Consider the following 27697-nt stretch of genomic DNA (forward strand, 5'->3'; position numbering starts at 1 on the left):
GATGATCATTTTTATTTTTACATGAAGATTCATCAGAAGAGAGTATAATTAACTTTTGGTCCTCTGCTTTTTTGAGACCTTGGCTAAAGGATGCTATTTGTGTAAGTGAAGCTTTCTTCCTTTCATGGCTGCTGTTTCCCAACAATGCCAACTTTTCTTTTTGTTCAGTTCAAATATGCACAAAATCCTCTTACTAAAACTTCAGAATCTAATATTTCTGCTAATTAATGTCTCACACAGCACCTTTAAAAACTTTTTTCTGTCACCTTTCCTATTGGTAGAAAAGGATAAAGACAGATTAGTTAGGATGTGACCATTAGCGACATAACGCCCACAGACGTTTTGATGATGTATTGACTAGAAAGTGCTTTTGCGGTTCCAAGGAGCTTTCCAAGCTCTAGAAGAAAGTGTTCATCATTCACCATCATATTCTTGAGAACATTTTTCTAAGCTGTAGACGTGGCTCCTGCATATCACTAGGGTACCGTCAGGCATGCTGGTTGTTGGCTATTCGCAGCTGACCCTAATCCTGGGCTTATTCCTTTGAGGCCTGTCTGAGTACCTACCATATATGGTTCACTTTCCAGAAGCTACTGGTTTTAATAGGCTCTTTTGAGGCAAAGCTCTCACCCAAGAACTGGTGAAAGGCCATCGGGAGCAGAGAGCTTCAAGAAATGGTCTTTTGCTCCCCTCCCCTCAGGGCTGCTCTCCTTGTCAGGAGCTCTCCGTGCCCCAAGGCTTCATCGAGGCCTCTCTTTCTGCACACCCTTTCATTTCCAGCTTTCAGGACTGGTCAGTTGACTCTCTGATGGTTCACAGTTCAAATTACCATGGGTGAAAGTCTGGTGAACTTGGGTCATCTTTCCATAGCCAAGTTGTGTGTAGGTCATTGGTCAGCCTCTGGATTGGCTGATGCCAAAGCTGGTACACAGGCCAGCACCACTGGCCAGGTGGAAGTGGGGTGCTGGGGTGACCCACAAGACCTAATAGCACCTAACATACAAAAGAAGAAATGAGGGCAACTTCTAAAGGAAAGCAGAACAAACTTTTTAAATATGTTGTCGGTAGGATTTATTTACATGTTTAATATTCATCTAAACATTCTATTCTTTTATTCATCTGTTTTAGTGCTATATTAACTGTATGACATGAATTCAATGCTGTACATTGCCTCTTGTTATTATAGCATCGGGGGGGGGGGGGAAGGAGAAAGAGAAAAGAAAGAACCTGGAAGAGTCTCTTTTACAAAAGAGGAATCCAGAGATAGTAAATAGATATTCTAAGGTTATAGGGCTACAGAAAGGCAGAAAATGAGAATCAGGGCCTCTTGATTCCCATCCATAGTCAATAACCTGCACCTAATATCAGAGTTAAAATATAGGGTCTGGATAATTCTTGATAATTAGGAAAGGTTACCAGAAGGATTGCCTCCTTTTCTTACTTAAGAGGACATACCAAAGAGAAATGAATGCCATGTTGAAGTGTTCTAATATAGAATTACTTTAATGAAACATTTAAAATACAAATTAGACACTTTTTCAAAACTTGCAAGAAATTATTTGAAAATCTATTTTAATTACAGAATCTTCTCATGTTTCACATTCATCTTTCTTTAATACCTAGGAGAAATTCAATAAATGTTTAACAAGTGTATAATAAATTATAAATGATAAATTACCTTTTACCAAAAATGTGATTTACTCAGTCAACTAAACCCAAATAATTTCAAGAAGTATATCAAAGAATTACTTCTAAATGGATTTTTTCTTGCTGCACCCAGCACTAAGGGCAGTCCTGTCAGCTCTTAAGCTCTTGTTTGAGCTGTTTTGTCAAGTGCTTTGTGAAATGATATTCAGAACGGCACAGCGTGATGTCAACTTGCATTAATTCTCCCCACAGAGAGGTGTTCAGTATTCAAACTGTGTCTGTACTGGCACAACCTATTCCTATTTCAGCTTCATTTCAGAAGGTTTACAAGTATTGCTTCCTTTGAAAGACCGTTTTTGTTTTTTTGTAAGTTCTCTTCTAAAACAACCTTTGAAAAGACAATAATAATGTCCCATAAAGCTGCTTTCAGAGAGGTCATCAAGAAAATAAATATTTCAGAGAACTGAATAAAATATATCAACATTAAATTTTACTATTTTTATCAAAGATATAAAAAGCCTATTCTTCATCAAGCCTATTCTTCATCAACTAAGATGTTTCTCAATGCAGTGAACCCATTAACAGTATTGCATTTGTTTTTATGTAAAACATAATATATTAATTGGTTTTCAGGTAATAAAAACCATATGCATATGTTTCTAAAATTATTTAATGTCTTTAAAAATAAAATGAAATTATATTTCATTTTATTTTTATAAATTCTATTTATTTATATTCTATCCTCTAATTCTATTGCAATAATGATTGTATATTAGCAAACAAATAAATGTTTTACTGATTGAATTTTATAAGCAACAGTACAGGGTACTAAAAGCATTCATTTCTAATTTCTTCATCTGAAACAATGTAAAGTACTAATCCATTATGCTATCTACCAAAGGGAAGAGGAGACAGGTTTTAAGATTCTAAATCTAGATTTTGATGATTTTGAAATAAGTCCTTGGTTTTCCTTGTTCCCCTGCAAATCAATGATAATTTTGCACACATAATTAATTTGATTGCTGAATATCTTTTTCAAATTTTGTCCTTTCCACTTTTTTTCTGAAGCCGGTTTCTGGTTGGTTCCGTCAGTACCAAGGGTTCTTGTATGATGACTGCTGGGTAATGCTTGCCTAATAGTTCAACTTCCACTTGTTGTCCTACCTTGCTCAGCTCTACAGGGACGTATGCAAAAGCCAGACTCTTCTGGATGCTGTAACTGTAGCTCCCAGAGGTCGTGTTGCCAACCACCTGAAAAACAAGACCCAGCGATGTTCGGAGTGCAGGCCACAGCTTTGTGCCTCTCCCCTCCAGATGGAAACATTTAAATTAGAGATTCAGTTCACAATCTGAAAGTTTTACGATACGCTGTCTATGGGTATACCACCAGAAGGAAAACTTCACTTTTTTGAGAAAATTAATGAAAACTTACAAATTATGAAAAGTAATTCTCAAATTTATATAGGTACATTACTTTGAAACTTTTCATTTTTAAATAATAACACCTAGTTTCTTAATACCTGGCAGCATTTTGCTCATTTGCATGCCAAGAGGTCTAATAGGAGGAAAAATGGAATATTTTCACTTTACACTTAAAAGAAATTCTCTTCTATTATCAAACTAGTATGGCAACAACAAATACATGGGAGAAAAATCTAAAACCCAAATGCAAACCTAGTTAACAGTCCCCGGTGGGGTTGAGAACACAGCCTGCCAAAACAGTACTCAATTAAACTATTTATTGACATACAGTCAATGGGAAGTGAACGTTCTGTGTGTGACTACAGGTAGCATTTAGCAGTTCCTGGCAATTGCTAGGCACTTAAATAAATGTTAACTTTAACCCTTCCAGCCCTACTCCGTACATTCCAGAGAATTAGTAGAGGCCTGGTTCCCACCCTCATGAGCTTCCAGCCTCACTGAGGAATTAACATAGAGAGATAGGAGGAAATATAACAGGAAGTCAAGACCGTTAAGTCAACATAATTAAGTCAGGATTTGTGCTACTCTTTGAAGGTGGGTGCAATTAGGCGGGTGGAGATGGGACATGAAACTTCCCAGATGAGTGGAGGCACGGTGTTCAGCATGAACAATCCCCCTGAAGGAGGATGAAATAGGATGACTTGGGACGGCAAAACAGAGGAAAATACTGAACAAGGAATCAAACACAGGAGAGGAAAGCAAAAGCTTTATGCTACAAAAAAAATTTCAGTATAACAAGGCTGATTAGAAGATAAGAGGATAAGTGGAAACCAGATCTAAAGGTCTAAAGGAAAGTTTGAAATAGAAGGAAAAGCAGATCAAAATGCTTTTACACATATATCGGGTTAAAATACCACATTTAAAAATGTAAAAGGGAGACAACAAAAGCCAAATATGATTTATGGCCCTGCTCTGAATGGCCTCTCCTGGCTACACAACGTCGCACCCATCCGCACAGCCTCGCCGTCCAGCTCACACGTCGCAGCCGCTGCCCTGAAACACGCGCAGGCAGGCATCAGCCTGGTGGCCTTTCGGCTGCCTCAGCAAAGAGCCCACTAGAGTCAACAGTTTTTACAGCACGTATAGTCTTTTAGATGCTGTACTTTCATGAAATTAAATATAGACTCCTACCTCTGTAGCCCCAGTTTTTTGAAATACCAAATCAGAACCTCTCTGTATCACTTCTGAACTTGTTATGGTGAGAACTGGCTGATTTAAAAAACAAACCATAAATGCATTCATTAGTAAAGGCTTCTCTCTTGCAGATTAACTGCCCAAGTATTGCTGGGATAACACACATGTTTTAAAATTGCTTTTCTCCGTTAGACCATAGTTAGTGATATAAGACAGCAACCTGCATCAAGGAGGCTGGATTCTTAATCGCTGCTTTTGAAAGACTTTCTTGGTAACTTTGGGTTCAAGTCCCAGTCTGCAGAACAGAGACCTGTTTCTGGAGAGCTGGGAAAGTTAGCCTGACTTCCTTGGGCATCTTAAGAAAACAGGGAGAGGCCTGAGCAAGTCTCTTGGCCAAATCCCCTAACTCACTAGGTCAAGACCCCAGAGCCACTCTTTGGGGACTGTGAATGAACACCACTTCCTCGCACTTCCTCGGGCTCTCCCCTCTCTTAAAATCCCAGCAGTGATTGTCTTACAGTTCTTTCTGCTTTAGTAAGTTAAAGGAGTAGCATATTTTTTGTGAAAGCTATTTTGAAAATACATATTGAATGCTTTGCTTTCTGCAAGATTACTTTCATTTCTCCTTTAATTTCCCACTAATCTCGGAGTTAGCTGCCCAGAGTATTTTAGAAGTCTGTCCTTTTCTTTTATCCTATTACTAAATATCCAGGGAAACATTTTTTTTCTAGCATAAATTTTATATTGTTTCTACCTTAAAATCTTCACATTCAATTAAATTCACCGGTTCTTTTTGCTCAGTGAATAAATAACAAGAACAACCTGCTTAGTAGATGCTCATTCTCGTATTCTTGTTGTTCAAGTACAGTTGTCTCCATACATTCTTCGTGAAATCAAACATTGGCCTCCTTGGTACCAATGTAAAGAAGGCTCGTTTATTTTTTAGCCTTTTCTTGTTCTTCTCTTATGAGACCTGAAGACGCCTCTAACCGACTTAGAGAAGATAACTTGGTAAACGGCCTTTGAAGGTGGTCACATAATTTAAATTGGATGATATATTGTTTCTTTAGCTGTCCTGGGGTGTTTTAGTTTATGAATAATGAAAAAGAACACATTCTGAATTCTCCAAACTTCCTTTTTTCATAATCTTCTTCAACACCTACTTACCAGCAAAGCTGCTTTTAAAACTCAGGGAAACTCCTTCTCATTCCTATCTTTGTGCCTTGATTAAAAAAAAATAAACCTTATTTAAAATTATAATCCTTAAAAAAATAAAAAAAAATAAAATTATAATCCCTCTATCCAGCACTGCCCATCTCCCAACTGGACTTTCCTTTTCCTCAGTGTGCTACTCACTCCCTGACTGCCACTTATTTTATTTATATGTTCATCGTTGATCTCTCCTGCCCCTGGGATCTAAGCTCCACGGGGACGGAGATTCTTGCCTATTTTGTTCACGGCAGCATCCCTGGTGCCTAGAATATTGCTGGCACAGAGTAAACACTCAATAAAATCTTGCTGATTGCTTGAGTACGTTTGTACCCTATCTCAAGTATTGGAAATATTTGCAGGAATGGAATGTCAAATACCAAAGGCAGTACAAGTCCAGACAAAATCAAGAAATAAAAAGCAAAAACTATATCACATTATTCTAGAGCACAAGGTGGATTGAAGAGGGTTGTCCACATGATAAAATGCAAAGCCTATTAAGCACCAAACAGCAGATAAGCTGATTTCAGAAAATTTAGCAGCAATAGTATTAATAAAGGATCCTACAAGTAGGTTAAGCTCTTTGTAAGCAGATGACATACTGTGGGAAAGATGAACAATATAGCATGTAAACTCACTGCACAGATACAGCAAAGGAAAATTCAAAAATGGACTTGAGTTTCCAGGGTCCCCCCTCCCAGCCTGGGGGCATAATTAACATATAACATTGTGTGAATATAAGGTACAGATGTCCAGGCTTTTTAACTTTAGCTTGGGTATCATCATATTTAACATGCTAAGAGTCTGTCAGTTTGTCCTAGTTGGTGTAGGGTTGCAGACAGAATGTTATAGTGTAATCTGTCAATCTGTGGCCCAGTAAAACAGAAAGTTGGTGGAAGGATGGGTGTGCTCTATATTATTAAGACTGGGAAAGCTGGATGAAATACAGTGAAAATGTAAAGCGGAAGAAAAATGAGGTGGGAAAAATATAATCCCTAGGAAAGATTAATTAGAGGTGGAAAGAACATTAGACATTATCTTTTCCAATAGCTTCACTTTATAGATGAGAAAACAGACCCAGAGAGGCTAGGATCAGGTCACGCCATTGGTCTGTGGCAGAGGTAGTTATCAGCAGAAATCGTGGGCAAATTTGAAATTGGAGGAAAAGCCTACTAAGAATAGAGGCTGAACCAGAGGTTTAAAATAGAAAGAGGAAAGGGAAACAGTGAGTTAAGAGTAGGAAAGGTTCAAACACAAGAAAAAGGCAGCACAATTATACGGGAGGCACTTAAGAAAGAGTTCGAGACCTGAGAAAAGTATATTGGCTTCTTATTGTCTAATGGCATCCAGCTGCTACTCACATCTATGAGAACTGTGGGTACCTAATTAGTGCTGAAGACACTGCAGTGGGACCTCAGCAGAGACAGAGAAGAGAGTAAACTGGGGTATTCAGCACGGCTTAGAAGAAAAGATAAGCAATTCAAAGTCCAACTATGCCTGTGTCAGAAATCAGCTCCATCAGTCATGAGCTGTGTAACCTCAAGCTACTTCACCTCTCCCAGCCTCAAAGCCTCAGCAAAATGATCAGCCTCATTAAAATGAAGATGATCGTACATATCTGGGAGGGGTGTGGTAACATCAGATTAGAGAGTACATAAAAACCACCCAGCACACAGTAGGAGCTCTATAGATTTTAGTTAGCTCTATGCCCGACTGACCTATGCCTCGGCCCGAATGGCCATTTCTTCAGTAATCCAAAGGCTGGTATGTGAGCCCACTGGCTTTATGCACCTCCAGTGCTCTTTTTGTCACTGAAGAGATGGGGGAAATGGGAACTAATATTAGGTAGGCTGCAGGGCATGAGTAATAACGGAGGCATGGAGTATGTGGGTCCCTGGGTATCGACCAAGCAGACACTGTTCCATGCAAACCAGCTGTTCAGGTGAAGGCTCTGTGCCCGCCCCCCAGTCTAAGCTGCATGCCCTGCACCTGCCTGATGACCCCAGCCAAAATGCAGCAACACCTTGAGGTGTACAGCAAATTGGATTTTACAAGTAGTCATGAAAAGGGTGGAGATGAAGTCTATCATGAGTTACCTGGTTTTACTGAAAACCAAAAGAGAAAATGAAATGTAGCATCCCAAAGTGAGAAGAAGGTAATTTTACTCTTCCTGAAGAACAAAGTGGTTTCCACTTTTCACTTTGCTTCCCAAGTCCCTACCCTTTATTGTCACAGATGTTTTCATTGAGAAATTTTTTCCTGCCAATGTGCTCCGGTTCGAATCACCTTCTCCTGAAAGAAGCTAAGTTGGGAGCCAAATTCATTATAAAATCCACCTCTGCATTCACAGACATGGATGTGGTGGGCAGGTAGATGAGCTTGCTCTCTAAATCATACCGTCCTCGTTGTCGAATGTCTTTCAAGTTCTTGGGTTTATTTTCTTTAACCAAAGCATATGAATTTTATGTTTTTGAAACTGTGTAGCATTTTGTTTTCCTTTTACTTAATTGATTTCTGTTTCTTGAATGTCAGCCCAGAAATCAAAAGTGTGTCAACCCAAAAAGAGATAAATAAAGAGCAAAACTTCTGAAAGGAGACAGATAGAGACGAGGGAGTCCCTGTTGCAGAAAACGCCGCAGTGGCCCCGCCGGGAGGTCCTCGGCTCTCACCTTGCCATTGTGCCAGATGCTCTCATTTCCCTCCGGATCAACATCGTCCGTTGCCAAGGTGAGGCAGACCAGTCTCCGTTTCAGCCCCTTGGCTTTAATCTGTTTCAGTGCTTGCTTTCCTATAAAGTCCGCTGGCTGCGGGAATCCAAGATAATGATGATGAATGAATGCTCAAACGCTGTGACAAGGTTAGAGATGCAAGCATTTAAATTTGTCTTTGCTATTTTCTTGCCAATTACACATTCAATAAAAGTACAGATTGGATCAAACGTCTAGACAAATATTTCTTAGTCCTCAAATGACAATATCAGCCACCTATTTCTGAATAGGTTAGACTTAAAGGTAATAACTTGTGATAACAATTCTACCAGAGCTACCTAGGCAGAAAACATAAGGTACTATTATACTGCAAGGGTGGATTATGAAAGTGACCCTTGCATCTAATGGTTCTGGGCAGTGGTCCCCGCTGGTGGTGAGCGAAGTGCTACCTCAGTTTCTACCGATAGTAAGCCTTTCACAAGAAGGCAATTCACTTTTTGAAATGTGATGCCAAAAAACAATTCCCAAATACTTGACGTCTTTTTCCTTCTTCAGAATAATGGTCCGGGGAATGTATTAACCTACTGAGTTGCACCCATTAGCTTGTTCAGGAAACGCACAGAGGCACTGAGCCCAGGTGTGGGGCACCACGCCAGGCCCTGTGTGGGTCACAGCGTTGGCCAGGCACAGACGGTTGGATCAAAGAGCTTATCTCTAACATCGCGCATTTTAACATTTTTCCCCCTCCTTCCATGCAGCACATGACAGATGACATTGCTATTCCTGGTGCATCCCTCTGGGCAAACTCAGGGTTACTTCCAACGCAACACAACTGAGTGTGAGTGAGCGGCAGTGTCACAGGGATAACCTTGAATCCATTCGTATGCGTGAAAAAAGGAGGAATGGAGGAATCATGCAAACTTCAGGGCTTTAGCATTTATTTAATAACACTTTACAATGAACAGGTGAGTGATAACTCATCAGTGGAGACACTTAGTGAATACAGGAGAGACAATTCTGTGCAACCAGAAGGCCAGGCGAGTGGGAGACGCTAGTCAGGGGCTGAGAGCAGGAGTTCAGAGGACAGTGTCCATGTGCTGTGCGCTCAGACCAGCACTCCTGCTGGACGCGAAAACGGGGCATCAGAGATGCGCAAATCACACCGCTGAGAGTGAGATCTAATCAGGGTTACAGTGTGGGAAATTAAATTCTCAGAAATAATTCTTATGTGCAGATCAACTACTCTCTAAGAGAAAAGAAAGGGAACAATGACTTTAATTTCCTCATTGGCCAAAAAATAAAAAGGAGGAAAAAATATTCCATGCCAAAAAATTTCTTCTGCTTTCAACATTTAGGATTTATACAGCTCTTCCTGCACACAAAACATTTTGGATTGGTGCAGTAAGTCCCCTTAACCTCTTGGTTAAGTAGCAAGAGGGGTCCTCACATACTCTCTGCCTAAGACCGCCAGTTCACTCCTTTACTAACTCAGAACTTTTGGGGTAGGTCCACAATGAATAGTGATTTCTATGGATATTGCAACTTTAAATTGCTGACCTGTATAGGAAGCTACAGAAAGTGTCCATTGGCCTAGGTTAAAATAATTGCAAAATGAAAGTCCAATTCTTTCCCCTTCCCCAGTGTGAATTAGAAGGCAACCAATTTTAAAGCTTTATTATGAAGCCAGGCAAAAATTCAAAGAAGTCTTGATCCCGTGTTATGTAAGCCAGGACTGCCAGGGGAAAACAAAGCAAATCCATAGAAAGAGCTTGATTCATCTGATTTCATATGTGGGAAATTCATATATAGGACAAATTCACAACAAAAGTCACAAACCAGAGTTCATTATGGTTAAAACATGGGTACGTGAACATAGAAAGAACCCTCTAACAATAGCAACATTTTTTTTGCAACCTTTTTAAGAGAAGACTTACACTATGGCTAAATAATGGCAAGGGGAAGTCTTTCCAGGGCCGGGCGGTCTCCCCTTTACCGTGTGGACAAGCCCTGGCACCGGCGCTGACAGCCCAGTACACGTGGCACAGTGTGATCTGCGGGGGGCCGGGAGAGCCAAACAGTTTCCGTACCTCCTGTTATTAACTCTAAATCTGTACTCTTAGAGCTCCATTAGATCTTGAAGGTTTTGGGTCTTCGTGAGTCCCTATTAACAGAACTTTCTTTTGATTATTTACTCAACTGTTATCCCCCTGCTGTGTGTCATACACTGTGTCAGGCACGAGGCATTCGGAGCTAAAGGGAACCGTGGTCACAGCTCCCGCGAGGCTGCTGAGGACATATGGCCTCTTCCCTCCACCTCACGACATGCCCAGTCTGGAAATTCTTGTATCTCCTCGATGTGTTAACACGTCAGAAGCGAGGAGGATAAATTGAGATTGCTGGAATTTGGTGGAACAAGACACACGATAGCACACAAATCAGCTACACCAATTTGAAACACGACTCAGTGTTGGTTCTGTTTGTTCAGTGAGAGTGTCAATGTTGTAAATACAATATTTTGTAAATTCAAAGCAAGCATGTCTGCTGTGTGGAGGCAGGGATGCAAACAAACATGCTGTATGATCGGGGTCAGCACAGTGGGGGCTCGGGGACCGGGAGCGATCCCTTCCCTCTGGGGCGGAGGGGCGGCGCTGCAGCAGGTCCATCTGCAACAATTGTGCGGAGGGAGGAGTGTGAACTGAATTGTTAAAGATGAGCTTTCATAGTAACTACTGCCTGCGTAGCCTTTTCCAAAAGTTCTTACATTTACATTATAATTTGATCTTCGCACGAACCCACAGATGGTGGATTTGAAGTCTAAAAGTGAATCTGGCCAAGAAATCAGGAAACCTGTTTAGAAAGACGCTCTCGGGAGCCCCAGCGCGGACTTTCGTCTTCTGTGAGGGGCTTCCACTGAGCCGCTTACCCTGACACCTGCTACACCTTTGGGGGGCTGTGGTGAAGGATGGCCACAAGGAGAGCTTTCAGAAATAGGTCCTCGTGGGGGTGCTGGATGAGAGCTACCGGGGCGGGTGCCAGGGGGTTGAGGGAATAAGATGTGCTGGAAGGGGGGCCTAACTCAACCTTTGCCAAATTCACAACCTCACCAAAGTCTAAGCAGGGACACAAAGTATCGGATAATCGCAGGAACCAGGGAAAGGAGGGGCTGGGGGGACAATCCCAGAATACTTCCTTTAGAAGAGAAAAATGAAAGTGACGAATTCAGTAAAAAATAAATAATGTTGATAAATAATATTTACAATGTATTGAGCACCTGGTGCTAGACACAGCGCTGAGGGCTGTATATTTGTGAGCTCATTTAACCCTTACGGCATTCCTACGAGACAGCAAATTTTACCTCAGTTCATGGACGAGAAAGGCCCAGCAAAAGTGAGGCTCAGTTACACGGCTACATAACTCAGCACCTTTAGATTTTATCCATATGTATTTTTTAATGACCGTACCTGGAGACCCTCATTGGCAGGCAGAGCTGCTATAAATACTTTAAAAATATTTCTTTTAAATTATTCCTAGGTAGCCTAAACCTATTTGAAATATATTCACTGTCCAATAATATTTTTGTATTACATAAAAGGATTTGAAAATACCCTGAAGGCTAGTATTAATGAAATTTGACATCTATATGTCCCTGAATTAGGAAGTGATCTTGTCAGCAATATTATTCTCAGACAAGAATGAAAACGACACTCTAACAGACAACAAAACCTAGTGAAATGTAAGGAACGCAGACGTCCAACCTGGAGAAGAGGTGACCCCTGCCCCTCGAGACGACGCGCCCTTCCCGAGCTCCCCTTGTGCCGGCCTGGGAAGATCTGAAGTGGGGTGATGTCGCGTCATTCTCGTTTTGCTTGACTTTCCTCTCAAGACTGTAGATTTTACTGTATTACATAGTTATTCATTATAAATGAGAGAGGGAAAAATGACTAAAAGTAAGTGCTGTGATTAAAACTGGTGCTTTCGAGATGACCTGAGAACAGAAACACATTTCTTTAATGAGTCACTGCCAAACTAACTATAGAAATAGCTATTCATGTCTTTAAGAGATGTACATTCCTGGGGCACCGAGACTATAGCTTAAAAATAACCTTGGCTTATATTTTTTAATTTATTAATTTTAAAGAGCAATAAGATCCATTAAAACAGCCACCTGTGATACATACTAAATCTAACACCCACATAGATGAAAACATTAAGTAGATTTTAAGTGAAATGTAATTACTCATCTCTTATTAGCTCTTTTAAAACTACACATATTAGCTAAAAGTATATGGAAATGAAATAAACCAGTACATTACTGGTCCCACTTCTCAGGGCAATGGAGAGTTCTCATATGTAGCTAAAGTCAAATTCAATAATGGAACCTCAGTTCTTGAACTAAATTCATTCCAGAAAACTGTGCAAGAAGCAATATGTTTGAAAACTGAGTCTCCTGTTTGTCACCTGAGAGACGAGTGGCCGAACCCACAGGTATCAGCATGGAAGTGTTGTCTGCTGGAGAAATGAGACTGGGTTTTACTAGACAAGCAGGACATATTTTCCATGAACAACCTGACAGAGAACCAAACTGTTGGAGAACCAAGACATTCTAGAACCAAGGTTTGACTGGGGCAGCAGAAGGAAGGGTCTCCTACGGACAGAGCCAGCCTAGTAGGTTTTCACAGACTGGGAAAGGAATTATAAAAACCTAAATTTTGGAGCTTTTTTGTTTCATATATTTGGGGTGTATACCCATTAGAAAATTCAAGGAAGCCACCAATTTGGTATAATTTTTGGCCCAAGTCCCTTTAACTTAAATATCAAGAGGTTACAAAGGCATAAGACAATTGCTGTAACATCCTGGTTCCCAAGAAAGCCCCCCTTAGAAACCAGGCGCAGCTCTGGGGGTGGAATTTGCTCCTACTTTTACAGACGGAAGAGAGCCCCCGTTGTGTGTGTTCTTTATGACCTTCACTAGATTCACTGCCAAGGAGAATATTTACTTTTCAGTGTTTGAGTCTAATGATTCAAACAAGAATAGCGTGATGGACTTGTGGCTTTGTCTGATGTACATCCATGTTTAACAGCATTAGCAATATTACATGATAGAGTTTTCATAATAGTTTTCATCTCTCTAGACTAAAGTGAGAAACACCCACTTGCTGTTTTTAGTATAGCACTCAAGTCTAAATGCAAACTAATTAATTATTAAAGAAAATGAGGAAAACATGAAGAAATGAAGTCTCACCAGGGACCTAAAAATCTTTCTTGCTGGGGTCTTCAAAAAATTGAAAGAGCTTTATCTATAGCTCTTTCTTTTAAGTCTAAAAGATTTTAGAGTCAATTCAATCAGGTGGAACTAATGTTTATAAAGGTACCAAATGTTCTTTATCTCATCTAATACTTGTAACAAACCTATGAGATGCATAGTTTCTTCATTTTAGAGATGAGGAAACTGAAGTGCTTATAGGTGAAGCAACTTGTTTAGTTTCAGAACCAGTAAGTGGCAGACCCATGATTCAAACTGTTCAACAAATACTTACAAAGCCCCTAGTAATTATTAGACAGTTCTAGCCCTAAGAACTCTTGGCTCCGTCCTCAGGGGGCTCACGGTCTAGTTGAGGAAGCCTCCAGTCTTATGGGGTATGATAAGTACCTCATTGGTAAGGACTGGGTGCTATAGAAGAGGTGCTCCCAACACACCCCTAGCTTTAATTACCACCTTTCATATGAATCATCCAAATCCATACTTTTGGACCAGAGGTCTCCAAAACCATATGCTCAGCTGCTGCCTGAGACTCTGCACTTGGCTGTCCCAGAGCTCTGCAACCCCACAAATTCTTGCAAACTCCTCCTCAGCATGCTTTTCACATATAGTCCTCATGGGTTCTCCACCCTGCCATGTTAATATCACTCACAGCTCTTTCTTCTCCATCCTATGGCCACTGACTTAGTTGACGCCCTTGAGATCTCTCCACTGGATTTCTCCAATAATGGGGAAGGTGATTCCCCCAGGACCAGGCTAATAGCCTTTTAATTTGTTTTTCATCACTAGAGTCTCACTTCTTACTCAACACCCTTCATGGCTTCCCAATGTCTCCAGGACACACTGCAAAAAAAATTTTTTTTTGAGAGAGAGAGAGAAGTGAAGGGAGAAAGAAACAGAGGGAGAGAAACATCAATGTGAGAGAGAATGTTGATTGGTTGCCTCTAGTATAGGTCTTGACTGGGCACCGAACCCACAACCTAGGCATGTGCCCTGATGGGAAATCGAACCAGCAACCTATCGCTTTGTGGGACAATGCTCAGCCAACTGAGCCACACCAGTCATGGTGCACTCCAAGTTCTTTAGCCTAGTAAGTGAGACCCTTCATCATGAGCCCCCAGCATTTTCCATCACCCTCCCTCAACACTGCTTTCAACAATGTAATACTTGCTCGGCAACTGTTATCTGCCAGCCCTGAGCTAGGTGCTGGGCATAAAATGGTAAACAAAACACATTTTGCATTGTCAGAACGGTACTTACGAAGCTTACATTCCATTCAAAGAGAGAGAGAAAGAGAGAGAGAGAGAGAGAGAGAGAGAGAATAAAAGAATTACAAGCTGCAACATCTTATAAGGAGAATGTAGCTGCAAATTTTCTTTTTTAAATTATCAAATAAAATCCAACATTATGGAAAAACATAATACATAAATAAGTGGGTTTTATTCCAAAAATGAAATGTGGGTTAATATTTGAAAATTAATAAATGTCATTTACCATATAAAAAATAAAAACATGATTATTTCAATAGATGCAGAAAAAGCATTTGCCAAAATCTAATATTCCCAATTTAAAAAAACTTTTAGCACTGGAAATAGAAATAAATGTCCTCAACTGATAAAAAGCACCCTGCAAAACCTGTAGCTAACACCATACTTAAATGAGACTGAATGCTTCCCACTTACGACCAGGGACAGATAACCATGTCTGCTCTCACCACTGCTATTTAACTTTGTTGAAGGAGGTTCTAGCCAGTTCAGTAACACAAGAAAAAGAAATAAAAAGCATCCAGATTAGAAAAGATAAAGCAAAACTTATTTATATACTTATTTATTTATATACTTACTTGTACATTTATCTAAAAACTTATTTTATAGAACATGATTGTCCATGTAGAAAATCCAAAGAAGTCTACTAGAAGTAGTCAGTGAGTTCAGCAAAGCATAGAACACAAGATCAACATACAAAACCCAATTGTTTTCTGTTTACGAGCAATACAAAACTGAAAATTGAAATAAAAAATTCCATTTATACTAGCATCAAAATGCAAAAAGATTAACTAAATAAATTGAGAGATATACCTTGTTCATGAGTTGGAAGACAAACTGACCTAGAGAATGAAAAACCAACCAAAATCTCAGCAGGCCTTTTAAAAAAAAATTGACAGGCTGACTCTGAAATATATGGGGATTCAGAGGACATAAAACAGCTAAAACAACTTTGAAAAAGAAGAACAAAGTTGCAGGGCTATCACAACATGAGTTAAGCTACCACTAACAGGACAGTATGGTAGTGGTATCAAGAAGATCAATACAGATGCTCCTCAAATTACTATTCATTGTAAGTTGAAATATATCAAAAATGTATTTAATACACTTAACCTATCAAACATCATAGCTTAGCCTAGTGTACCTTCAAAATGCCCAGAACACTCACATTAGCCTACAGTTGGGCAAAATCATCTGGCTACCAATGACCAGCATCACACAGAGTATTATATAGCATATTGCTATCCTGGGAAAAAATCAAAACTCAAAGTACACTTTTGACTGAATGCATATTGCTTTTGTACCATCAAAAAGTTGAAAAATCATTAAGTTGAACATTTGTAAGTGAGGGGTCATCTGTAGATCAATAGAACACAATAAAGTCCAGAAACAGACCTAAACACATATGGACAACTGATTTTTGACAAAGGTACACAAGGAAATGCAGTTCAGAACACTAGTCTTTTTAACAAATGGTGCTGAAAACAATTGAATGTTTATATGCTAAAAAATAAACTTCATATCTTGCACCAGATACAAAAATTAAGTAAAAATGAGTCATAGACCTAAATGTAAAAAGATGATAAAACCCCTAGGAAAAACAGCAGGAAATCTTTGTGATTTTGGATTAGGCAAAGATTTCATAGATATACACCAAAAGCATGACTCATTAACAAACAAACAGATAAGGACTTTAAAAATTAAAAAAATCAGAGTCAGGTAAGAGGTTCTGGTTAAGATGGAGGTATAGGTAGAAACCCTTTCCTTCCTCACACAACCAAAAGAAGGATAATAACCAATCTAAAATCAGTAAACAACCAGAAGTACCAGAAAATCAAACTGCATGGAACTCCAACAACCAAGGAATTTAAGAAATAGTCAACCAGACCAACCAGACCGGTAAGATGGGCTGACCATGCAGGTGGGGCTGGTTGAATGGAAAACTGAGACTCAGAGCTCACTGTAGACTACAGGGGGGGTTGCCATGGTGGGAGAAACTCCCAGTCTCACACAAGAGTTCATTGGAAATGGGGCTAGAGCCGAGCAGGTGAGCTGCATTGTTCCCTCCCTGACCCCTCCCCCATGAACAGTGCCATAACACAGCAAGGAGAGTTGCCCTGCCCAGGTGAATACCTAAGGTCCTTCCCCCTTACAACTTAACAGGTGAAATAGACAAAGAAATATGCCCCAAATGAAAGAACAGAGCAAAACTCCAGAAAGAGAGCTAAGCAAGGAGGATATAGCCAACATATCTGATGGAGAATTTAAAGCCTTGGTAATCAAAATGCTCACAGAACTGATTGAGCTTGGTCACAAAATGAAAGAACAAATGAAGGATACACAAAGTAAAATAAAGCAAAATATTCAGGGAACCAACAGTGACAGGAAGGAAACCAGGAGTCAAAGCAATGATTTGGAACAAAAGGAAGAAATAAACATCCAACTGGAACAGAATAAAGAAACAAGAATTCAAAAAAAAAAAATAAAGAGAAACTTAGGAACCTCTGGGACAACTTTAAAGATTCCAATATCCGAATGATAGGGGTGCCAGAAGGAGAAGAACAAGAGCAAGAAATTGAAAACTTATTTCAACAAATAATGAAGGAAAACTTCCCCAGTCTGGTGAAGGAAATAGACTTCCAGGAAGTCTAGGAAGCCCAGCGTCCCAAAGAAGCTGGATCCAAAGAGGAACATGCCAAGGCACATCATCATTAAGTTACCCAAGATTAAAGATAAAGAGAGAATCTTAAAAGCAGCAAGAGGAAGGGAGACAGTTACCTACAAAGGAGTTCCCATAAGACTGTCAGCTGATTTCTCAAATGAAACCTTGCAGGCAAGAAGGGACTGGAAAGAAGCATTTGAAGGCATGAAAGGCAAGGACCTACATCCAAGATGACTCTATCCAGCAAAGCTATCATTTAGAATGGAAGGGCAGATAAAGTACTTCCCAGATAAGGTCAAGTTAAAGGTGTGCATTATCACCAAGTCCCTATTATATGAAATGTTAAAGGGACTTATCTAAGAAATTGAAGATCAAAAATTATGAACAGTGAAATGTCAACGAACTCACAACTATCAACAAATGAACCTAAAAAAAGAAAAACAATGAAAACAAAAACTAAGCAAACAACTAGAACAGGAACAGGATCAGGGAAATGGACATCACATGGACAGTTTTCAGTGGGGAGGGGGAAGAGGGGAATAGGGAGGAAGCATAATTGGTAGGCATAAAATGGATGGGGAGAGGTCAAAATGGTATAGGAAATGGGGAATTCAAAGAACTTATATGTGTAATCCATGGACATAAACTAAGTGGGGGGGGGATGCTGGAGGATTGGGGGTGTGGGGCAGAGGGGAGACAAAGGGGGAAAATTGGGAAAACTGTAATAGCATAATCAATAAAATATACTTTAAAACTTCAATACATTAGCACTGGCTGGGTAGCTGAGTTGGTAGAGCGTTGTTCCAATACTCCAAGTGTGCGGGTTTGATCCAGGTCAGGGCACATACAGGAATCAACCAATGAGTGCATAAATAAGTAGAACAACAAATCTCTCTCTCTCTCTCATGTACTCTCCGTCTCTCGAAAATCAATGAATACATTTTTTTTTAAATTAAAAAGCTCAACATAAAATGGAGTAAAAACAGTCTGTTCAACAAATGGTGTTGGGAAAACTGGACAGCTACATGCAAAAAAATGAAACTCAAGCACCAACTCACACCTTACACAAAAATAAATTCAAGGTGGATAAAAGACTTAAATATAAGCCATGTCGCCATTAAAGTCCTAGAGGAAAACATAGGCAGGAAAATCTCAGATATTTCACGCAGCAACATTTTTACTGATACGTCCCCCAAAGCAAGGGACATAAAGGAAAGAATAAACAAGTGGGATAAAAAGCCCATCAAAATAAAAAGCTTCTGCACAGCTAAAGAAAATAGTATTAAAATAAAAAGAGAACCAACTGTATGGGAAAACATATTTGCCAATGATACCTCAGACAAGGTTTAATCTCCAAAATATATAAAGAACTTACACGACTCCACTCTAAGAAGACAAGCAACCCAATTAAAAAATAGAGAAAGGACTCAAACAGACACTTCTCCAAGGGGGACATACAGAGGATCCAGAAACACATGAAAAGATTCTCAATATCACTAGCTATCATAGAGATGCAAATTAAAACCACAATGAGATACCACTTCACACCAGTCAGAATGGCCATCATAAACAAAGCAACAAACAACAAGTGTTGGAGAGGCTATGGTGAAAAGGGTACCCTAGTACACTGTTGGTGGGATTGCAGACTGGTACAACCACTATGGAAAACAGTATGGAACTTCCTCAGAAAACTAAAAATGGATCTGCCTTTTGACCCAGCAATTCCACTGCTAGGATTATATCCTAAGAACCCTGAAACACCAGTCCAAAAGAACCTATGCACCCCAATGTTCATAGCAGCACAATTTACAATAGCCAAGTGTTGGAAGCAACCTAGATGCCCATCAGGAAATGAATGGATCAAAAAACTGTGGTACATTTACACAATGGAATTCTGTGCAGCACAAAGAAAGAAGGAGCTCCTACCCTTTGCAACAGCATGAATGGAACTGGAGAGCATTATGCTAAGTGAAATAAGCCAGGCAGTGAAAGACAAATACCATATGATCTCTCCTTTAACAAGAATCTAATCAACAAAGCAAACACACAAGAAAAATATAACCAAAGACACTGAAATTGGGAACAGGCTGACAGTGACCAGAGGGGAGAGGAGAGGGAATTTCAGGGGAAAAGGGGAAGGGTTTACAGGAATGAGTATAAGGACACATGGATAAAAACAAGGGGAGGGTGGAAATGGCAGGGAGGAAGGGAGGGTTGGGTGGGTGAGCTGGGATGGGAGTAAAAGATAGAAAATTGTACTGCAACAACAATTTAAATAACTTTTTTAAAAAGCTCTGTTCTTTGAAAGACACTATTAGACAAATGAAATGACAAGACACAGATTGGGAAAAATATTTGTAAAGCATGTATCTAATAAAGAACTTGTACCTGGAATACAAAGAGAATTTCTAAAACTAAAAACAAAAAGAAAAGAAAAGAAAAGAAAAAAGAAAAGAACTAAAAATTAGTAAAAGAATTGATCAGATACTTCACATAAAAAGAGATAGGGATGGTAGACAAGTACATAAAAATATGTTCAATATCAAGTCATTAAGGAAATAAATTAAAACTTTGATGAGATACTACTACCTACCTCTCAGAAAAACTAAAGTTAAAGAGACTGACCATGACAAGTGATTGGCAAAGTTGTGCAGGAACTGGAACTCTTGTATACTGCTGGTAGAAATGTAAAATATAAAATGGTACATCACTTTACAAAATAGTGTCTTAAAAATTTAACACATACCTGATATTTTATCTACCCACTTCACTCCTAGGTATTTATCCAAGAAAAAAAAGAAAGCATTTGTCCATACAAGTACTTGTACACAAATGTTCATTGCCATTTTATTTGTAACAGCCATAAGCTGAAAACAACTCAAGAGTTAATCAGAAAATATATAAACGAACTGTGGTATATATATATATATATAACCTAGTATCAAAAGGAATTATCTATTGATACACGTAACACCACAGATGAGTCTCAAACTAATTATATTGAGGGAAAGAAAACAAAGGGTACATGTGTATGATTGCATTTATTTATTTATTTATTTATTTATTATTGCATTTATATAAAACTCTAGAAAATGTAAAGTAGTCTACAGTGCCAGAAGGTTCCTCGGGATCACGTGGGGGTGCGTGGAGGGTTTGGAGGTAGAGATTGCAAAGGGGCATGAACAAACTTCTGGGGATGAGCAGCATGCTCACCATCTTCATCATGGTGATGGTTCCATGAGTGTAAACATGCATTAAAACTTATCAAACAGTATACTTTTAATATTTCAATTTATTGCATGTTTAGTTAAGCTGTTAAAATAAAATAATGGTAAATAAAAGCAATCTAGATAATTACTTCAATTCATTCCTAGACCAAGGTACATGGACTTCCAAATTATAAAGCAGTCAACTAACCAGCACATTTAAGCTTGTAGGGTGGAATTATTGTTTCATAAAGGAAATTGGGTACAAGTGAGGATAATGGTTCAATGCCTGCTAGTCTGATACACTCTGAATACACTCTGAAAGATGTTTCAGGAATTACAAGCTTTATCTTAGCCTAAATTTTTCTCCCTTTTTTCTTTCTTTCCTTTCTATTTCTTATCATTCAGCCACGGAAATGAGTAAGAGAATAAGGATGGCTTAATTAAAATGACACAACTATGTGGTTCATGTAGATAATGTAGCACCGATATCATCAACCGCTGTGCTAGCTGGTAGTTCCTAGAATTTTAGACATGGCAAGGGAGCCCTCATTTCACAGATTAGCAATCTCAGGTACAACATGAAATAGCTTTCCCAAGGCCACCTAGCTAGGATATGGTGATTAAAAAACCAAATTACTGCCAGTTCCAAAGAAGGGGGGATAGAATGTATTCACCTGCAGACTAGCCAAAATGAGTCATGCATCTACCGACTTACAGCCATTCCACTCAGACTCTATAGCACCAGCCTCTGATAACTCTGCCTGTTTCTCTGCTTTCCTGTTTATTCCTAGGACCAGGGCATGAGGTAAAAAAAAAACTAAGACAGTGGTTCTCAATCTTCACTGCATAATAAAACCAAGAATCCTAGACCCTATTATGACCCCCACCATGCCCAGCCAGTTGGTTTGGGGTAGGTGTGGGGTAGGTCACACTCGAGCTCAAGTGTGAGTCAGAATCTCCTCTCACAGATCCAGAGAACAGACGGATGGTTGCCAGAGGGAGGGGGTGGGGGACTTGGTAAAAAAGGGGAAAGGTTTGAGAAGTACAGGCTGGTAGTTACAAAACAGTCAGGGGATGTACAGTGCAGCATAGGAAATATAGTCAATAATATTATAATAACCATGTATGGTGCTAATATTGTAATAACTATGTATGGTACTAGAAATATCGTGGGAAACACTTTGTAAAGTATATGATTGTCTCACCACTATGCTGTACATCTGGACTAATAAAAAATAATATTGAATGTAAAGTGTAACTGGAACAATTCTTTTAAAATAAAAGTCTACTGCAGGACGTGTTAAGACAGACCGTTGGGCACCCAGTTTCTGATTTTGGGGTCTGGGATGGTACTCAACACCTTGCATTTCTGACAGATCCAAGGCAACACTGATGTGCTGGTCTGTGAGCCCCACTTTGAGAACCACTGGGGCACAGCATCAGTAATGTTTTGAAAGTTCTCCAAGATAGAAAAGTTCAGCCATTTGAAAATCACTGATTTGAAAAAATTATTCTCAATCTTTTCTAGAATCATCTGGGGAATTAAAAAAATACTGATGCCTAAGTCCCTACTCACAAGATTCTTTTTAAACTGATCTGGGATGCAGCCTGAACCTCAAGATTTTTTAAAGCATATAGGAAGAAGTTGAAGAAGATACAAATAAGTGAAAATGTATATTGGGTTTATGGATAGAAAGAATTAACATCATTAAAACATTCATACTGCCCTGACCAGTGTGGCTCAGTTGGTTGGGCTTCGTCCTGCAAAGGAAAAGGTCACTGGTTGGATTCCTGGTCAAGGCACATGCTTAGGTTACGGGCTCAGTCCCCAGATAGGGCATGTACGAGAGGCAACTCATCAGTGTTTCTCTCTCACATGGATGTTTCTCTCCCTCTGTTTCTTCCTCCCTTTCCCTCTCTCTAAAAATAAATAAATAAATAAATAAATAAATTTTAAAATGTTCATACTACCCACAATAATCGAGAGATTCAACACAATTCCTATTATCAGGACACCAATGATGTATTTCACAGAACTGGAACAAATATTCCAAAAATTTATATAGAACCACAAATACGTAGAATAGCCACAGCAATCTTAAGAAGAACAAAGTTGGAGGAATCATGCTACTGGATATCAAACTATACTATAAGGCCATAGTAATCAAAACAGCAGGTATTGGCATAAAGACAGACATATAGATAAATGGAACAGAACATATAGCCCAGAAATAAACCAATGCTTTTATCGTCAAATAATATTTGACAAGGGCTGCAAGAACATATAATGGGGTAAAGATGATCTATTCATTAAATGGTGTTGGGAAAATTGGACAGATACATGCATAAAAATGAAGCTAGACCACCTTCTTACACCACATACAAGAATAAACTCAAAATGGATTAAAGACTTAAAGACTCAAAACCATAAAACTAGAAAAAAACATAGGAAGTAAAATCTCAGACATTTTTCATAGCAATATTTTTTCTGCTATATTGCTATAGGCAAGGAGAACAAAAGGAAAAAGTAAACAAATGGGACTACATCTAATTAAAAATTTTGCACAGCAAAGGGAACCATCAACAAAATGAAAAAGAAAACACACCAAATGAGGGAACATATTCATCAATGAGACAAATGATTAGGGGTTAATACCCAACATTTATAAAGAGCTTACAACACTAAAATCCCCCCAAAACCCCAAACACTTCAATTAAAAAAGGGGCAAAAGACCTGAATAGACACTTCTCCAAAGAGGACATACAGATGGCCAATGGACATGTGAAAAGTTGCTCAACATCACTAATCATCAGAGAAATGCAAATTAAAACCACAATGAGATATCACTTCATACGTGTCAGAATGGCTGTAATCAATAAGTAAATAAACAACAAGTGCTGATGAGGGTGTGGAGAAATGGGAACCATCATTCGCTATTAGTGGGAATGCAGAATGGTACAGCTACTGTAAAAAGTAGTATGGAATTCCCCCAAAAAACTAAAAAATGGAACTGCCTTATGACCCAGCAATTCCACTTCTGGGAAGATATCTGAAGAAACTCAAAATACTGATTCGAAAGAACATACACATTCCTATGTTCATTGCAGCATTACTCACATTAGTCAAGATTTGGAAGTAGCCCAAGTGCCCATCAGTAGATTAAAAAGCTGTAGTATATTTACACAATAAAATACTACTTGGTCAGAAAAAAGAATGAAATCTTACCCTTTGCAACAGCATGGATGGACCCGGAGAGTATCATGCTAAGTGAAATAAGCCAGAGAAAGACAAGTACCATATAATTTCATTTATATGTGGAATCTAATCAACAAAATAAATGAACAAGCAAAATAGAAACAGACTCGTGGATACAGAGAACAGACTGACAGCTGTCAGGGGGGAGGGTGATTAGGGGCTAGGTGAAAAAAAGTGAACGGATTAAGGAAATTAAATAAATTTTTTAAAATAAAAATAAATAAAAGAATACTCTGCTGAACATAGTGTGTGAAACATTGGTAGCTCCTTTGAAATATTATTATAATGCCATTTACTGAGGGTGCATGGTGGCAAATATTGTTTGCAGGTAGAAAGAAAAAGCACTGTATGATTTAAAAGAATCATAGTCCAGATGATCCTACTGGAGCCAAGACTGAGAGTCACTGAAAATTTTCTGCCTCTTCAACTCCTACTACTACTTACCTAAAATCTCCCCAACAGAGATGGGTATTTTACCACTATAGCATATTAGAAATTCATTTCTAACTTGTTGTCTGTCAACAATGATTAAATTCCACTCGGATGTTTTAAAACTGCTAATATTTATTGACTACTTAGGGTATAGTAAGCCTGGTAATAAGCTTTTTGCTACTGTACTGTCTTTGTTTTGTTTCATTTCTATGCTTTAAATAATTTTCCCTCAAAGAGAGATCCTGTATTTTCTAGAATCAACATTGTTTTCTAATTTGTGATTACTATATATTACATTTTATTTCATTTCTACCGGTTAGAACCCCTAGTCAGTAAGAGAGAGGGAAAGCAAGAAGGCAATAGGGGACCTTACAGATAAAAATATTCTGAACTGCTTAAACACATTACACTTAGGTCTTGATTCTCTGTGAATCTTGGCCAAGATTCTCTGGAAATGCACAAATATTCAGTTATTCCAAGAGAAAAATTCCAAGAACATGTATGACTCAATTTTAAGGCAGTTAATTTTCCTTTTGCTCTTGATTAGTGTGCTTCTTTCATTTTCAACAACAAAAAAATGCCACTATTTTCCCCAAAAGTAACTTCCTTTGGAACAGATTCTAATACCAGTAACAACAATGATATGAATTATTTCAGGTAAAGGGGTTCTAGCTGAGGGTATTTAAAAGTGTATGCAAGTATTCAACTATTTTTCCCTGCATCACAGCTGTGGCTAATGCTCCCGCTCCAGGCCCTCTGCTCACTCTCCACAAGATGGCACTGTTCTGCGCTGCCAAACAACCCTCCCGTGTGTATGGTGTTTTTGTAATTAATGTTAAGAATGTTTCTTACATCTTTGGTTCCTTAAATACCATCTGTTTCAAGTTTCATGAGATCTGAGAGCCACCAGGAGCTCTGTCTTTAACTTTTAGACCTGTGGTCCAGTGAGGTGTCTAATAAATGAACTTGATAATGTTGACTCGATAGATCAATTGTAACGCCGCCAGGGAACCTGAAGCTCAAACAACTCTTAAGACTTAAGCAAGGCAAGTGTCGTCACACCGTCTTCCTTTGCCATCTAAGACTCCCTCAATATTTCGCTTTCTTTTCCCTACTTTTCTACCAGTTTCACAAGAACTGAGTTCACCCTAACGAAGTATAATGGTCCATCTCCTCACTCACCTATTTTCCTTCTTAAATGGGCAAAACAGCTATCCAATACTACCATAAGACACAGAATTTGTTATAACAAAATACGATTATGGGAGGTATCAATTAATAAAGTTGAGTCCATGTAAATTCTATGATATATGTTCCCAGGAAAAGGAATTCCTGGGCAGTTATTTAAGACTGATAAACTCTTTATGGGAAGGGACCTTGCTGGGGAGAGGGCGGGGTGAGAAAGCACTACAGTGAAGTCAGAGCTCATCCCAGGCCAACTTGCTGACTGCACCTAGGTCTCTGTGCCTCTCTGTGCTTTAGTTTCCTCGCCCTCCAATGAGGAGGTGGTGCGGAGTAATCTCCAGGGGCCCTCCTAGCTGGGACACCATTGCATCTCTCCGTCTTCCTTAGTATTATGGCTCATTAACAATCATGTAAATGCTACAGGGCCAAGCAGGGAGTTCTACACAGAGGCATACCTGGTTTAATTGCTGTTCACTTTATTGCATTTCACAGATGTTGTGGGTTTTTTTACAAATGGAAGGCAAGGCTCTCCACCAGCAGAAAGGTTACACCTTGCTTTATTGCAGTACTCAAGTATCAAGGCCTTGCCTTCAACTGGTAAAACAAACAAACAAACAAACAAATATTCCCCTAACCCCCAAAAAAGCCCCACCATCAACAATACAACATCTGTGAAGAGCAATAAAGCAAACAGTAATAAAACCTGGTATGAAGGTAGGATCTAAACAAAGTTGATCCAACCTATTCACCTGCCTTGGAAATTACCAAACATCACTATGGCTAGGTTGACACCCACCAACCACCTGAGTTAATACAATTGAAAAAGACCGGCTCAGGTGGGTCCAGGTCCTTGTGCTCCTGGACTTGCACCTGATGAAAGCACTAGAAATTAACTTTGTGACACCAGAATGAGAAGCCACAATTCAGAAATCATAAAAACACTCCATAAATCAAAATCATTATCTGTTAAATAACTAACTTAATTCTGGGCTGAGCTTTGGTTATTGAAATAATTTAGAGGAACTAATAAATACACAATCCATACCAGCTTATAACCATAAAGGGAGCTTTAAAATCCATTTTCAATACAAAGAGATAATTTATCTGTGCTTTATTCCCAAACAATAATACCCAAACACTGAAGCAAAACAGACAGTTATCCATTTACCTATTGGTGATCAACAACAGAACTTTAGTGCTTTCAAGCACCAGGCCATTTTTATCCTTATTTTAAACAGCTAAACTAGGACTTCTGCTATCAGAAGAAGCAATCTGCTGCTAGGGTCTGCTTGGATTCCGAGCGCCTGCTTCCTCTGGTCTGGAGGCAGATGGTACATCATAAAAATACAAGTCAGGGGGAATATACACAGAAAGATATTCCCTTTAAAACCCTTTAGGAGAAGGCTCTTTTTCCTAAAATCTAATACTGTAAATATACATGTTTATGTTACTATCTTAGCTCAGAATTTGGGAACTGATGCAGGGACATTAAAAAAGTTTCCTTAGCCTGATTCATATGTATGCGCTCACATATTTCCATAGGATGGGAAAACAGCCTTTACTTTAGCTTATTAGCACCTAAGGCAGGACAGTTTGTTCTTGGAACTCTCACAAGAATCCTGAACAGCAGCAGCTGCTGTTCTAACCTACAACCCAGCCTCAACTCCACCAAGTCCTTTTATAGTAACCAAGACACTGCTTAGTGGGTGCGAGTCAGCTGGAGCTGCTCTAACAGAGGACCACAGGCTGGGTGGCTTAAACAACAGGAATTTATTTCTTACAGTTCTGGAGTCTAGCACGTTCAAGATCAAGGTGCCGGCTGATTCAGTTCTTCTATAAGTGTCCTCTTCCTTGCCTGCCCTCTCGCTGTGTCCTTATATGTACAGAGAGCGAGCTTCTGGTCTCTCCTCCTCTTTTCGCAAGAACATGAATTCCCGCATGGGGACCCTACCTCATGGTCTCATCTAACCCTAATTACCTCACAAAGGCCCCTCCTCCAAATAGCATCCCATTATGGGGTTAAGGGCTTTAACATGTGAATTTTGGAGGGGGCACAACATTCTGTCCATAACAACGAGATGTTTCCTATATGTCTTTGTTGGCTTGAATAGATGAGCTAAGCTGTAATAAGTTGGCCTTAATATGCTTTTCCACAATAATTATGTAGAGTGGTGCTTCTCAAACTTTAGGTGCATCAGAATCTCCTGCAGCTTGGTAAAAGAGACTTCTTGGCCTGACCCCCAGAGAT

The 27697-nt window shown here is 39.2% G+C and overlaps 1 protein-coding gene across 1 annotated transcript in view; it reads right to left on the reverse strand.

The window, feature by feature from the left end:
• Window positions 1-2675: 2675 nt before the first annotated feature.
• DMGDH (dimethylglycine dehydrogenase) overlaps window positions 2676-27697 on the reverse strand; it is a 62220-nt gene continuing 37198 nt past the window's right edge. The window contains exons 15-16 of the mRNA XM_028526098.2: window positions 8142-8276; window positions 2676-2898 (exon numbers count right to left, since the gene is read on the reverse strand). Of these exons, the coding sequence (XP_028381899.1) occupies window positions 2683-2898; window positions 8142-8276 (351 nt within the window). The 3' untranslated portion in view covers window positions 2676-2682. The remainder of the gene's footprint in view (window positions 2899-8141; window positions 8277-27697) is intronic.

This window comes from Phyllostomus discolor, chromosome 3 (assembly GCF_004126475.2).
Source record: "Phyllostomus discolor isolate MPI-MPIP mPhyDis1 chromosome 3, mPhyDis1.pri.v3, whole genome shotgun sequence".
Taxonomy (NCBI): Eukaryota; Metazoa; Chordata; class Mammalia; order Chiroptera; family Phyllostomidae; genus Phyllostomus; species Phyllostomus discolor.